Raw genomic sequence first — 16,832 nt, 5'->3', positions numbered from 1 at the left:
GCATTATGTGTCACAAAATGGTTACAGGAGAGGAATTTTAATTTACTCACCATAAAGAAAATTTTAAAATTAAGGTAATGAATTTGCCCATTTCCCAATGTCGACATGAATAAAATACCATTTATACATCATAAATATATAAAAATAAAGGCTTTAAAATAATAATAGTAATTGGGTTGGCTTCCTGTAGACAGTCTTAACATATTGTAGTGGAGTATTTTAAATCCACTTTGGAAAAACACAGAGGCAGCTAGTATAGGACTCAATTAATTATCTCTTGGAATGGAGACAGAAGAGTCTAATATCATATTAGTTTTTAAAGTGACTTTTATTTAACAAATATTTGGTTTCAGTTGTAGTGCAGCCCCACTTCTTTGAATTTCTAGAGAATAAAGGGAAAGAATTGAAATGACAGCATGTTTTTCTACCAGGACACAAGAACAGACTTCGTGTGTATCATTTGACTTGGCTGAGGAACAAGATTCTGAATAATGATCCAGAAAGTAAGAAAAGGCAGAAAGAAATGCTGAAGACTGAGGAAACCTGTAAAGCTATTGATAAGTTGACTGGCTGTGAGCACTTCAGTGTCCGTACGTCCATTTCACATTTAATACTGCTATATAGCTTCTGCTTCCCTTCATGTGGAGAGATCCATAATGCAAAAGACAAAGAATTTGCAATTTTGAGTGAAAATATGAGTTAATGTCATTGAGGCGTCTCCCAGGCTGTTTCTATATAATCATACCTACTGTATAAAATAGCTGTTAGAGTTAAATTTGGTTACGTCTTCTTTCTTCTTTCTTTCTTTCCTGGTCACTCTTAATATTTGAAAGTATTTTTTCCTCACTATAAATGTTCTTGATGTATCTTGAGCTACTTACAGTGATGTATATGATATTTCCTTTCCTTTGAATAACAATAAAATAATCCATTCAGTATTGACCAGGAAACTTTATGATGAATCCTAGAGTTTATCTGTGATCTGTAGACTGTTGCTCCTAATGTCTCATTATATTATGTTTTTATATCCTATAACATATATTATGTTTTTATATCTCTCCATGTATATCTCTGTAAATACAGTAATAATCAACTTTGGCCTACTAATTCTGTTCTCATCTGTCAACAAGTATGAAGTAATGTTGTCCCATTGTATTGCATCTCTGAATCAAAACCCTTCTACTCTCAGTTTCCTTTTACTCTGAAGCAATTGACCCTTCAAGCAGAATTGGTAATGTAGGTGAAATATAAACACCTGATTGCTCTTATTAATTCTGAGGTATAACGTTTTGCATGTTGCCATTATAGTTCAACACGAAGAAACAACATATATTGCAGTTGCTTTGAAATCATCAATTCACCTTTATGCATGGGCACCAAAGTCCTTTGATGAAAGCACTGCTATTAAAGTGAGTGACCACTTCATTTGCATCACACAATTTTTTCTTAAGACATTATAAATGAAATAGTAGTTTGAAGTATAAATATGGAAATATATAACATGGGGCTACAGTTATTGCAATTTGAATATATCATGTCAATAATTATCATTTAACCCTTTTTAGACAATCCACAGGCGCCACAGCAAGGGAGAATTTGAGGGAAGTCCCCAGCCCCTCCCCTTACAGGACATCCCCACCAACTCCTCACTCCCATTTCCTGTAGTCAACATGAAGATCTTCTCTTCTAGAGGCCCAAACACAGGCTTCAAGTGTCACCTCAATGACCCGAAGCTGGGAAAGTCCTGGCTTTCTTTTAGTGGGGGGTGGATAGCAGAGGGAAGGTAAGAAAAGATATGGAGATACTAAGGAAGCCACATTGGAAGTGGGAAGAGAAAAGCATTGCTTCAACTATCATTGCAACAATAGGTGGGTGAGGGAAGGAAATAATCGTTTATATTTCTTCCAGTGTAAAACACATATCTCTGTAGAGCTGCTCTGGAACATAGTGGGTAGGTCCACCAGTGCCCTTTACATCTTACAGTGGAACAGAATGGAACTTGTATAGCTCAGCTATGGAGACTAACCATCCAGTGGCCCAAACAAATTGCTGCTGTTTTTACTTCTTCCCCATGAACTGAGGACTATAGATAAATTACATATAATGTTCCAAAGTTCTATTTAAATAAGATAGATTTTTAGAAAAGCCAAGCAGCCTTTTTGTCTTGCCTATGATGTGCATCAGAATCAGTGGGAACATTTTGTTAAATGTTTAGATCTCAGACCCAACTCCAGGCTGAGTTATTGTGTCTGAAGTAGGGCCTGAAAATCTGATTTTAACAAATGTTTTCCATGATACTAAACTACTTGGCCCACATACAGATTTCACAAAGCACTGATAGGACCACATCTTGGTATAGTTAATAAAGATATTCTTGAGATACATTTTTATCTTACATCTGGATCTGTTTACATGTTCTAATTTTGGGGCCCAAACATCACCTATATACATTGATCATGGTATAATGCATATGGCTACTCTACAAGAACTAGTTACACTATTTGCACAGTATACCATTTTACAGATAGACTTCTATACAAACAATCAGTCTACCATGACATGTATAGAATTCCAGATCTGATCTGACTAAATTGGGTCTTGGCTCAGCTGTCAACATTTGGATATGTCTTAATTCTTGGGTGTCTGCTGACTTGTCAGCGCTACCTGGTATGGAACTGGAAAACAAAGAAATAAGTACCAACAGCACATTTAACCAGTTCCTGTCCAAATCCTCATTCAATTTTTGATGCCCACCTCATGACCACATTATTACGAATCCTATGATGCTCACTCCTTCACATAATCCAATCTCAACAATGACTCCTGTTTGCTCTTTTGTTTTCATGGACTATAAACCACAGGAGTTTTAGCGTATAGTCTGTCCATCCTAGGTTAATATATATGGCCTTTTTCATTCCTTACCAAGTATGCATTGATCAGTCAGCAGACTCCAAAGGAGACTACATGTCCTATGAAGCTTACATACGAATATTGGCAAAAATACAGGCAGCTGATCCAGCGAACCGGTTTAAGAGACCAGATGAGCTCCTTCATTTGCTGAAGCTCAAGGCAAGACTTTGAGGGCAGCTAATGAGAGAACAAGGCCATGTGGTTCTGAGGGTCAGAACAATTTGCTCATTGTAGGTTGTATGAAGCCCTAGATTCAATCCCCAGTTTCATAAATCATTCTATCAATCATAAACAAGCCATCTTAGTTTTATAGACTTATAAATATAGCAAAAGAATAGGAAAATATTTACCTTAGTCAGAATGTCATTTTGGCCTTTTGGCCATATTTACTTTTCTACTTTCAGGTGTTTCCAACTCTTGATCTTAAGCCAGTGACAGTTGACCTGGCTGTTGGATCTGAGAAAACACTGAAGATTTTCTTCAGCTCAGCTAATGGATATCATATCATTGATGCAGAATCTGAAGTTATGTCTGATGTGGCCTTGCCAAATAACGTAAGATAATAACTTCAAATCCTTAGAAGTTATTGTAAAACACTTTGAATTTTTCTATCAAAATTCTCCATAATTTAAAGTATAACTAATACTGCAATAGAGATCTAATATGGAAGATTAGTATGGAAGAAAGTGTGGATGCATAAGTAAAAATCACTAATTATTTCATAATCCAGATATATAAATGCTATCTGCAGACAGATTTTATTTGGCCATTATAATTTTGTTGTTAATGAATGCATGTAACATTTAAAACCCAGAGTTAATTTGGTGATTAACCAAATCTGATAATATCAGGTCCACACCACCATCTGGCCACTATCAACTGGAACTAATTGAGGTCTGCCTCCTTTTAATGGCTTTGTGTTCTACATTCACTAACCATTCATCTTTGCACTTTTATACTAATTGCCTCTAGGATATTTTTCAATAGGGTTTAATATTTCTATGCCCTTAATATACTGATATAGTTTGTTAAGAAATCAATAACAGTATTACATGATTATGTGTACTCCCTTCTTTATTTCATTAGCTACAGAATATAGCAAATTATCTTTTTCTTTCTTTTTAAAATTTGTCCTTTTTATTTTAATTGCATTTATTCACTTTGTATCCCAGCTGTAGCCCCCTCCCTCATTTCCTCCCAACTCCACCCTCCCTCCCTCATCTCCTCCCTGCCCCTTTCCAAGTCCATTGATAGGGGAGGTCCTCCTCCCCCTCCATCTGACCCTAGTCTATCAGATCTCTTCAGGACTGGCTGCATTGTCTTCCTTTGTGGACTGGTAAAGCTGTACCCCCTTCAGTGGGAGAAAGTTATCTTAAAATTCATTTACTATATTTCAGACTTTCTGATGAAAACTTTCAGTATTTTTAAAAATTGTTGTCACAATTTTTAATCTATAAATAAGACCGAAGATCTGTATTGTAAATGGTTGTACATCATAAATATAAAGAGCTTGATCATAATATCATACCCCACCAAATGCATCAAACAAGATATTAGTGGGAGAAATGAAAGTTTTCCTGTTGAAGTTATATTTAAAAGGAATGCCTTTACCACCAGTATTATGCTTTATCTTTTCTTGATATTGAGTTTGTTGAATATTAAAATTTTAGCAGCTTATCATTATATAAAATCCCTGAACAAAACATTTATGTACTTTAAATCACCCCATTTGAGTGAAGTTTTGACCATTCCTTAGTAATATAATCTGTGTCCCTAATAAAATCAATTTTTAATTACATAAAACAATCTCTGAAACATTGGTGAAGACATATCTAAAGGAATTTTGTGAGGCAGCAATCATTAGCTAATGACCAAGTAGTTGCCTATATTGATAATTTACCTTTTTTGTCCTGTGAAAATATTAAACACAATCTCAGTCACAACCACAAAAGTTTATGCAACTGTATTATTCTTCAGTTGTCTCTGTAGTTTTCTCCATCTTGTATTTTATCATAACAGAAATCCCTTCACTCAGAAGTCAGTGAAATAAGAAATATTTGAATGTTTGTTTAAGTTTACATTTATGGAAAAAACCCAGGCATATTAGTGTACTCATGTAATCCCAGAACTTTGGAACTGTAGGCAAGAAGTTTCAGAGAATTATGGCTATTTAGCGAATTCGCGGCCAGCCTGGGATATATGAGCCACTGTCTTGAAAAATAAAATCATTGAAGAGGTTTAAATCTAAACATTAAGCAAGGAATTTATTTGTATTTAGAAACAATCAGTTAATTAACTATAGAACCAAGAATGTGAAAAGATGTTACAAATCATTTTCTGACCTAATTAGGATACCTCATATATATTTTTAGACAAATTATCTAGTGTCTTGACCCACTAAAATAGGGGACTCTAATATAAGGGAGTGGAGGGTGTCAACCAAAAGAGAATGTCCTAAAAATAATATTCTCTCAGAAGGGCTAGATTGCAAAGACTTTAATGGGGCAGAAGAGTTATACATGCTGAAAAGTGTCCAGTTGCTTCAGAAATCATCTAAGAAAGCAAGGGGATTGCCTCAGAGACTGTCTGGATTTGCAGCAGTCCTGGGTTATTCCAAACAGATTTTCTTAAGAAAATATTATTTCTTGCATTTTTTTCATTCTTATCTGTTTTTTGATTTAACTGCTCATGCAAGTACCCAGGGAACGCATTAAAATTGCGTTTCACCTCTGGATTCCCATTTTAGTTTTGAGGATTGTTGTTGCTGAGACATGGCCTCAAGCACTTGGCCTGAATACGCTGGCTTTGGCAAGTATAGTTTCTGACCTTCTCCTCGACCCCCTGTAACTTGCTAATTGGGAGAAATAGCGGAAGAACACATTTTATTATTTCTCAGAGAAATATTGTCAATGTCCATAATATCTGTGTTCTAAGCAGGTTTTGTTCCATTTATGAATCTGGACATTTACAAATACTTAGTTATCTCTTAATATTTCTTTATTCTGTCGACAAATACTTCTGAATTTGCATATCAAGACTATTTTAACATGTGAATTGGATGAGAAATTCTACATTTTCTTGAAAAGGGGACAAATAAGAAAATAAATTATGAACAAGATTAAAAGCTGCTCCTTAAAACATATTACTCTCAAGCTATTTAAAGTTTATTTTCCTTCTTTCATAAATTTTCTGGTGACTGAGAATTATGTATATGATTTATTACTTGGATCACACATTCATTATAAAAATCTTGCTTAATTTTTTAAATAAATGTTAAATTCAGGACTGTATTATTTTCTTATGGCAATACACAATTCTCTCTGTGGCATTTCAAGAAATTTCTCTGTGTTAGAGAAACATCTTTATCCCCCCCCCCAAATAATTATCCTAAATAAAAAAGAGAATTTTAAAACTGATGGCTGTGTAACATAAAGGAAATCTTCTCAACTGTTCAGTTTATTTCATTCTATTGAATTTAGAAACAGATGTTACTTTCCTCCATGCACTTTGAACATCGTTTGGTCTTCAATGAAAGTAATATTTGTCTCAGTTAACATAATAGTGATTAAATGCTTGACACAAAAATCTTTAAGAAACATAATCTCAGTCCCTTGAAATCATTATATCACAGAATCTCGTCATTTTACCTGATCGCTTGGGAATTGGCGTGATGCTCACCTTCAATGCTGAAACTGCTTCTGAGGAAGCAAATGAACAACTCTTGAGGAAGATCCTTGACGTGTGGAAAGACATACCATCATCTGTAGGTATGTACAAAATTTCTTTTTCTCACAGATGATCCAGAGTAGCTTTAACAGGATGAAAATATGTCCTAAATAAGGTTTCCTGAATCGTTTTTATTCTTAAAGCAACAAGTCTTTATTTAAAGTCTTACACATTTAAAGAAAATGCTTCTATTTTGTTTCGTCTTCAGCGTTCTGTTTACAGAGTAGTATCTGTGTGAAGTCTTTATATAAAAGACAGATAGAACTGGCTGAAATATCTACAACTCAGGCAACATGGAGAATTCTGCTTTTTCAAAATAAAGCACTTTTTCTCCCTGAACAGAGCAGGAGTGTTGGTCTGGCAAATTAAAATAACTAAATTGAGATTCTTTTGTATGTTCCAAAGGTTTGGGGACTACAGGACAGAATATAGTTAAGATATTAGCAAGGACAGAGGGTAGAAAGATAAGATGAATGACAGCTCTGTGAGTGTGTGTGTCTGTGTGTTTGTACATGTGTGTCTGTGTGTGTTTGCAGAGACAGAATGAGTTATAAAAAAAGGAAAAGCTGTTTGACCATTTGGTTACTAGAGAACAGGATAGGATACATAAAAACAGTTAAAGTATTAGAGAGGGTAGAATGATAAGATGAATGACAGCTCTCTCTGTGGAAGTGTGTGTGTGTGTGTGCATGCGTGTCTGTGCATGTGTGTCTGTGTGTGTGTGTGTGTGTGTGTGTGTGTTTAGAGACACAGAGTGGATTATATAAAAAAGATAAAGGGAAAGAAAAGCTGTTTGTCCAGAGGTTATAATCCTCTAAAATATCTGTAAAGTCGGTATAAGCGACACCACATTGTCTAAATGACCAATTTAAATGAACTCCTTTTTGGACAACTTTTATACGGGGTGATAGATTTTTGCATTGCATCTGCAGAATCCTTTAACTTTTTTATACATAGTCAATGTTAAGGATTGTCCTGAAAACCTGCTCTAATTTCTTCAAAAGGGTAAGAATTCACAGAGGGTTGAAAACCATTATAAGTGACACGCTAAATGTTTGTAGTACAAATTGATGACTCTAGGGCAAAAGAAAGTAAAGGCAATGAGTCATGTTCATTCCATCTTTTGTTGTGGTACTTTTGGGAACAATGTGTCAAGTAGGAACTAATGCTGCAGCCTATTGAAAGAATACCTGCCTAGAATGTGCAAAGCACAGAGATCCAGCCCCAGAAACTCAAAAATACATGAACCGAAATTGAAAATCAGGTAGCTAAGTTCAAATGGGAAACTGAGCAGAACCCTAATATTCAACCTGCTAGATGATCATAGTAGGTTTAAAAGGCATCTTCAAAGTTGTTTACAATATCACTTGTCCTCGGGCAAGAAGATTTCTAACCTAAATCAAAAAGCTATTTTCAGTTGGTAGAATTTGAATGGCATGCATATATAAAATAAATCAGCACTACAAATATATGATATTTTTGGTTTGTTTAGTGCATACTGAGAATATAACACTGATAATGAAGGAAACAGTTCAATCTGTTTTCAATTTCAAAACAACTTGCTGTTTGCAAACAGCTTAAAACTACATTTTCCTAAACTAAAATTTACATTTCTTTTACTATGATGTTTTTCAATAACAAAGACAAAACAAATGTATAGAAATTTAAGAATTGCAGAAAGTTTTCCCAAAAATCTCTACTTCCAGATTTCAGAGTACCATTTCAGAAAGTAAACTAGTTTCATAATTTTCTATGTTAAGTGGCAGATCTGTGAAAATGAACTCAGTAGTCAGACTGTGTTAAATTAGAAACCTTTACTCTGTGTGGCTGTTGAAAATAATGCTATTTTAATATAGTAGTCACAGGAGTAAAAATATTCAAATTCATATAAGTTAAATCTGTTACTAGTTTCTGTAACTCACGTCACTGGTTCTTCATATTTCTTGTGGAACATTTAATTCTGGCTTGAATTTACACTAACAAAATTATGTTTAATTTTTATTATTTTTCTTCACAATTTCTTCATTATTTACCCTGATTGAAGCCCCCTCCCTCAACTCTCCCAGTCCCATTCTCCCTCCCTCTTCCCCTCATCCCATTCTTGTAATCCACTAAAAGGTGGAGTTCTCCATTATTGCCATCTGCTCATAGCTTTTCAAGTCTCATCAGGACTGCCTGGATCCTCTTCCTTCATGGCCTGGCAAGGCTGCATCATCAGGAGCAAGTGATCAGAGAGCACTCAACTGAGTTCATGATAGAGGCTGCCCCTGCTCCCCTCACTCAGAGATCCCCATAGAGACAGAGCTGCCAATGGCAACATCTGAGCAGGGGGGCTAGGTCCTCTCCATGAATGGTCCTCCATTGGTGCATCAGTCTCTGCAGGATGCCCTGGTATCAGATCTTTTAGTTTTTTTTTTTTTTTTTGGTCTCCTTGTTCTATTTCTGTCCCCTCCATCTCTCTCTATAGCCAATAACAAAATTTAAGAACAGCTTTTTTCTTAGTCAAAATGTGATAGTAATTTAATTACAATCTCAAAATCAAATTTATACAAGTAATTTGAATTGTAATAAAAAAAACAGGCACAACATTGCTCACACTGTACATTTGTTAGTTACTCCAACCAAGGACAATTCATGGAGATATCCTAGAACCCCTGTACAGATGTAGCTCATGGCAACTCAGTATCCAAGTGGGTTCCCTACTAAGGGGAAAAGGGACTTTTCTGACATGAACTCAGTGGCTGGCTCTTTGATCACCTCCCCCTGAGGGGGGAGTAGCCTTTCCAGGCCACGAAGGAAAATAATGCAGCCAGTCCTGATGAGACCTAATAGGCTAGGGTCAGATGGAAGAGGAGGAGGACCTCCCCTATCAGTGGACTTGGAGAGGGACATGGGAGGAGATGAGGGAGGGAGGGTGAGATTGGGAGGGAATGAAGGAGGGGACTACAGCTGGAATACAAAGAGAATAAACTGTAATTAATATAAAAAAGAAAGAAGAAAAAAAGAAAAGCAAAATAAAATAAAAATGTTACAATTTAATTTATGTATGGAAATTTTCTTCCCTGTAAACGTCATAAAGAATAAAAACTTAAAAGTGAAACAGTTAATAATGTTGTTTCTTAAGCTATAAAATACTTCACTGAATCAACTGAGTATATGGACTTTTTATAATTACAGTTCTGCTTTCAGGTGGTATATTTAAAAATGATATTGTCACAGTGGATTATAAAACAAATATAAAAAGTTTAAAATGACATACAATTTTTCCTAGCAGGAAAAAGCCTTAAGTGTATAAAATTACACTCAGTTCTGCTTACAACAGGAAAATTTATTCAATTAAATTTGGGTTACTAACATCATTATTTGAATGACATTATATAACAGTTTTAATTTTTGTTGAAAAGCCAGCTCTTTATTCAGAAACTTCAATTTGTATCTGGTGTGATATTGTATCTCACCTACAGTATGAAAATTTTTTAAGCCATGGATTGATCTGAATATCTATAGAGTCATTAACTCTTGGGTTTTTCTGTAGTCTTACAGTATACAAATACAAACATTAACAAAGATATAGAAAGTCAGTGTTGATCACTGTGGAATCTGTAGAACACCAGGCCTATGCAGCAAAATCTCTAAAATGGTAGACCTCAGAATAAGGTAAAAAAAACAAATGCGTATAACCTAATCTACAACTATGAGCTTCGTAATATTTAACTCTGGTTATGTTTTTATATCTAAGCTACAAAAATAACTGTTCTTTTAAACTTTCCATTTGTATTGTAGCTTTTGAGTGCACACAGAGAATCACTGGATGGGACCAAAAGGCTATCGAAGTGCGCTCTCTGCAGTCAAGTATTCTTGAAAATGAGCTGAAGCGCAGGTCAATCAAGAAACTGCGATTTCTGTGTGGCCGTGGTGACAAGGTATAATCTACACCCTTCAGTAGAGAGAAAAAAAAAAGAAAAGAAAAGAAAAAGAAAAAACAAACTAAGCATTAAAATTAATCAAGGAATAATAGGCACACTGTTAACAAAAGCAATTTTCCACAGGGCATATTGGCACACACCTGTAATTCCAGCACTTGCAAAGGCAGACAGATCTCTGTGAGTTAGAGGCCAGCCTGATCGACAAAATGAGTCCAGTACAGTCAAGGCTACACAGAGAAACTCTGTCTTGAAAAAAATAAAGTTTCTTCTTTTTATGCAGTAAAACAGAGTTAGTAATTTTGTTTCAACAGAACCTATTATCAAAGTAAAAAAACAAAATCTCTAGTTATATCCTAGTTAATCTCTGATATTTTATTTGGCATGAACTCTTTCATTATTTTTTATCCACGATCCTTTTCATTTTCATACCAAGAAATTTAAGCAAAAAATATGAGAGCAAATCTGCCTTTTAGAATGATTTATGTATTACCATAATTTAATCACATATTGATGACACTCATTGTGATATTTTAGTGTGTGCCTTCTGTGTGCACTAATCAGATCTATGTTCTCTTTATTTGCCTCACTCCTAACCTCAAGATTGATTTCTTAGCTTTAATATATGAAAGAAAGCATCAAATTTAGTTTTTAAGCTTATTGCACTTAATGTAAATTCTCTAGTTCTCATATGCTGAAAATGAACAGTTTCATTATTTTTATCCATTACTTTGTAGACAGGTGTCTAGCTGACTCCAAAGTTATTGTGGATAATGCTCTAATAACTGTAGGTATATAAATGTCTGTGGTAGACATATACTAATATGTGAGAGCCTGATCATGTGGGGAGTTTTTTTAGGGGTTTTTTTTTTTTGAGGAATTTTCACTCATTGTACTTTTCACAATGGCTATAATAATTTACACTCACACCAAGAGTGTATGAGGACTGCTTTTCTGCCATCTCCTTACCAGCATTTCTTTGCTTTTTGTAAATCTTCCAGTTCTATCTTTCAGCATATTCCAAGAACAAAAGAAAGAAAAATTACTTACTTTTGTTGAATATATAATTATATGTTAGGCTCTATGTTGCTATTTTAGAAGCTGTCTCAGCTAAAAGAAGGTATTGTTAACCAAGACTAATAAGGAGCTTAGGCAGATGAACGTCATCTACAATAGTTCTATGGGAGCTGGTGCCTGATAAGGAAAGAAAAGTCATTAGTCTTTGGTGGACTGCAGGGAGTGGCCACTGGTAGTTCCAGTGGGTAGCCTCACATTTGTTCATGTATGGTCAACACTGACTGGACCGAGCAGGTTATAAGTTTTAAAAAGAAGACGGGAGTATGGGAAGAAACATGTTGAGAGGGTCCAGAGGTAATTGAAGGAGAAGTAACCATGTGATCATAATTCGTTGTGCAGATTTATCAAGATCTCCAAGAATAAATTTTCAAAGTGAACACAAAGCCAAAATAATAAACTATATAAATTATAACAATATGGACTATAGTACAGATTTGAAATAAGTAATTTAAATTCCAGATTAATTAAATTTACGTTTCTTAAAATAAAGAAAAGTTGTTCAAAATGGTTTAATAATTTAATTTCAGAAAATTATAATTACATTCTGGAACTTAACAATTTTGTTTATTGATTATTGAGTTTAAATTGATTAGAAACTCACTGATAATCTCCATACATGGTCTTTCTTTAGAGCACCAGTCTCAAAAAGACCACTTGCCCCAGATATTTTGGTTCTGTCACTCTCCTTGTGGAGCTCCTGTCCCCTCCAGATCTTTCTATCTTCTACTTCTTTCATAAGATTCCCTGCACTCTGCCCAAAGTTTTTCTATGAGCCTCAGCATCTGCTTTGATACCCTGCTGGGTAGGGTCTTTCAGGAGACCTCTGTGGTAGGCTCCTGTCCTGTTCCCTGTTTTCTCCCTCTTCTGATGTCTGTCCTGTGTGCTTTTCTGAATAAGGATTGATTCTTTCACCCAGGGTCCTCCATCTTGCTTAGCTTCTTAAGGTGTAGAAATTTTAGTATGTTTATCGTATATTTCTAATATCTACTTATAAGTGAGTATATACAATGTGTGTCTTTCTGCTTCTGGGATACCTCACTCAGGCTGATCTCTTCTAGTTTCCACCATTTGCCTGCAAATTTCATGATTGCCTTGTTTTTAATTGCTAAGTAGTACTCTATTGTGTAAATGTACCACAATTTCTGTATCCATTCCTCTGTTGAGGGACATCTGGGTTGTTTCCAGATTCTAGCAATTACAAATAAAGCTGCTACGAACATGGATGAAAAAAATGTCCCTGTTGCATAGTTGAGCATATTTTGGATATATGCCAAGGAGTGGTGTAGCTGGATCTTGAGGAAGCTCTATTCCTAATTGTGTGAGAATGCACCAGATTGATTTCCAAAATGGTTGTACAAGTTTACATTCCCACCAGCAATGGAGGAGAGTTTCTCTTTCTCCACATCCTTTCCAGCATGCATTGTCACTTGAGTTTTTTTTATCTTAGCCATTCTGATGGGTGTAAGGTGAAATCTCAGGGTTGTTTTGATTTGCATTTCCCTGATAACTAAGGACACTGAGCATTTCTTTAAGTGTTTCTCTGTCATTGAACATTTCACTATTGAGAATTCTGTTTAGCTCTGTACCCCATTTTATTAAATTGGATTACTTGATATGTTGTTTTTTTAACTTTTTTTTTGCTTGCTTACTTGCTTTTCTTTCTTTCTCATATAGTTTTATTAAATTTTAATTTATCTTTTTTACATTCCAATCATAGCCCCCTCCCTCATTTCATCCTGGTCCCTGTCCCTCCCTCTTTTCCCCATTTCCCTCCCCCAATCCTCAGAAAGGGGGAGCCTTCTTCCTTTCTGACCCCAACTATCACATATGACCCCAGACTATCACATCTCATTAGTACTTCCTGAATCGTCTTCTTCTGGCAAGGCCACCCCAGCAGGGGGAAGTGATCAAGAAGCAGGCAAAAGAGTCCACATAAGAGACAGGCCCTGGTCCCCTTACTAGGGAATCCTACATGGAGACGGAGCTGCCTATGGGCTAAACTTTAGCAGGGGGCCTAGACCTCTCCTAGGTATATATCCAAAGTAGGCTCAAGTACACAACAAGGACATTTGCTCAACCATGTTCGTAGTAGCTTTATTCGTAATAGCCAAAACCTGAAAAAAAAAAAAAAAAAAAAAAAAAACAGATGTCTATCAACGGAGGAATGGATACAGAAATCATGTGGTACTTTTATACAATGGAACACTACTCAGCAATTAAAAACAAGGAAATCATGACATTTGCAGGCAAATGGTCAGGTCTAGAAAAGATCATCCTGAGTGAGGCATCCCAGGGCAAGAAAGACACACACACAGCATATATTCACTTATAAGTGAGTACTAGACGTATAAGATAGGATAAACATACTAAAATCTGTTCACCTAAAGTAGATAAACAAGATAGAGGACCCTGAGTAAGATGATCAATCCTCACTCAGAAATGCAAATGGGATGGACATTGGAAGTAGGAGAAAACAAATAACAAGATAGGAGCCTACCACTGAGGGCCACAAGGAGTAAATATATCTGGTGGGCGCAGGGGTCTTTTAACAAACTGTTTCTCCAACCAAGGACCATGTATGGATATAACTTATAACCCCCAATCATATGTAGCCCATGGTAGTTCAGTATTCAAGTGGGTTTCCTAGTAAGGGGAACAGGAACTATTTCTGACATGAACTCAATGACTGGCTCCTTTACTCCTCTCCTGGCCCTGAGGGAGGAGCACCCTTGCTAGGACAGAGGAGGACATTGTAGCCAGTCCTGAGGAGACCTGATAAGCTAGGGTCAGATGGAAGGAGAGGAGGACCTCCCCTATCAGTGGACTTAGAGAGGGGCAGGGAGGGGATGAATGAAGGAGGGTGAGATTGGAAGGGAATAAGGGAGGGGGTTATGGCTGGGATACAAAGTATATAACCTGTGATTAATATAAAAAATTATTTTAAAAAATTAAAAACAAAAAAACTGAATAAAAAAAGAAACTCACTAATGATGATTTTCTCTTATTATTTTTTTAAAGCTGTTTTTTGCTTCTATACTGAACAATCGCCACAGCCGGGTTTACTTTATGACCCTTGGAAAACTTGAAGAGCTCAAAAGAAATTATGCTGTTTAAAAGGTTCCAGTGATTTACAACATTTATATCGAATACATTTATATCAATGCCATTGCATCTTAACGTTTGAGTTTTATCATTAGAGAACAGTTTAATCAAAAACTTTTAATGTAGCACAGAATAGCTGAGAAATCCAGCTTTATAAATAAAATTAACTATAGCAAGCTCTATGTACTCCAGTGGTGTACAATATGTTTTGCACAACCTCTGTAACTTTTGTTACTGTGAATTCATACATTTCTCTTAGGACACTTTGGATACTATCTGTATTCAGATTTACAACATGGAGTAAAGAAACCTGCTATAAATTACTTTATCAGTGGCTTTCAAAAAACTTGGCCCTAAATAAGTTTTCCAAAAGAAAAAAAAAATATGTCCATTAATTTTCCAAGCAAAGGTTAGATTATTAGATGAAAAAAATAATGGCTTTTATAACCCAGACTAAGGTTGAACAACCTGCATTCAAAAAGATAATTACAGGCATCAAGAGTGATATGCCATCTAATTCTTTTTCATAATAAATCCACAGCTGGAGACCAGTTGTGAATTTTTCCTGTCCCTTGTTTAACAGGTTTTCTACATATAAAAAGAAAACCTCAGATGCTTGGTACTCCCCCCCACCCCCAGCAGCCCCAAATATGTGCAATAGCTGTTTATACAAAGTACCAAACAATATCTTTACTAGCTTGAATACAGGACTGAACTCCAATACACATGTACTGTAGAAAGTATTTTTTAATACTTCAAAGTAGGCGTCAAATTCTGTCTCCAAAATTGGCTGAGTTCTAAATTCTATTATGTAGCCAACACTGTGATCATCAAACAGCATTAAGTATTTTTCCACTTCTACATTAAACTATGTAAAATGCCCTTCCAACTATTAAACAGAGCAATGTATCAAAATGAAAGGAACCTTGATGGTTAAAAATTGTATTTTCAAATTTTTATTACTATAAACTCAGATTAAGGTAGTCAAGGTGATAATCTCAAATTTAGAGTCATTTGTTTCAGGTATTATAAATTAGACATTTTAGAAAAATATAACATTCATTGTATATCAAAGTCTGCAAATAGTTAAATCCATGCCAGTTCATATCCAAATATTTTATAGATGCCAAAATAGGAGATATTTGAACACCTATGGTAACTGCTACCTGATTAAAAAAAGTGTGATTTATACCTATCCATCCTCAATGCCATGGTTAGTTCTGGGGCTACAGTGAAAGCTACAGAACTTACCACAAAGTATACCTCAATAAATCCTCTAGTTCTTCTTCTAAAATGTGAAGACTTTGCTAGTAGGATAATAATTTTTAAACTACCTGGTTAACCAAAACAAAAGCAGCTAGCTGACTGTGTGTGATTTCCTGATAGTATTTCATTTCCTGGCACCTTTGTGCTAGAAATGAAGATTTGGATTTTCCCAATGACTTCTGTCAAGAGTGTAAGTAACTCAGTGTTCAGATTATAAGAGAACCTGAATCCACAAGTAAAATGTGATTCACATTTCTGTTACTGTGACACACTAATGTGATCCTAAAACTGGCTTATCCTTGAGTGTTTACAATTCAAATTTTTTTTTAAGTTCAGTAGTTATTTTAAATAAGCAAATTTTAATGTCAAATTAATACCTTAGAAGTAGTTTTCTTTTAAAATTCTTTGTACACCAAAAGGCCATGGAGAACAGCGTGCAAGTACCTCATCGCTGAGCAAATGGAGCTTGCTATGTTGGAGTTTCAGAAATTTTTTTATCATTTACGTAGTATGTAGGAACAAGCCTTTTAAGAATTATTTTTTTCTTCACAATATTTACTGACAAGCTCATAATACATTTTATCTTAAAATTATATCTTTAAGACAATAATACATGCACATACATACATACATACACACACACACACACACACACATACACACACACAACTATTTTAACAATTCAGCTCCCATTGTTCTCTGTGGCACTTATTCCAGCAAGCACAGGAAAAAGCAAACAGAATCTACAATGTTGCTCCAAAGCAACTACACAGGAAAGATTATCAATGAATTGCTAGGCTTTGAAGGCTAAAATGTTAATGAACAAAA

General features: G+C 35.3%; 1 protein-coding gene across 1 annotated transcript in view; it reads left to right on the top strand.

Annotated features, from left to right (window-relative positions):
• Nrk (Nik related kinase) overlaps positions 1–14,750 on the top strand; it is a 135,474-nt gene extending 120,724 nt beyond the window's left edge. Inside the window, exons 22-28 of the mRNA XM_055607309.1 lie at positions 432–590; positions 1,309–1,413; positions 2,927–3,069; positions 3,315–3,464; positions 6,518–6,677; positions 10,420–10,559; positions 14,655–14,750. Of these exons, the coding sequence (XP_055463284.1) occupies positions 432–590; positions 1,309–1,413; positions 2,927–3,069; positions 3,315–3,464; positions 6,518–6,677; positions 10,420–10,559; positions 14,655–14,750 (953 nt within the window). The remainder of the gene's footprint in view (positions 1–431; positions 591–1,308; positions 1,414–2,926; positions 3,070–3,314; positions 3,465–6,517; positions 6,678–10,419; positions 10,560–14,654) is intronic.
• Positions 14,751–16,832: the final 2,082 nt, after the last annotated feature.

This window comes from Psammomys obesus, unplaced genomic scaffold (genome assembly GCF_907164565.1).
Source record: "Psammomys obesus unplaced genomic scaffold, mPsaObe1.curated_primary_1811, whole genome shotgun sequence".
Lineage (NCBI taxonomy): Eukaryota > Metazoa > Chordata > Mammalia > Rodentia > Muridae > Psammomys > Psammomys obesus.
This window is presented reverse-complemented; position numbering and strand designations above follow the sequence as displayed.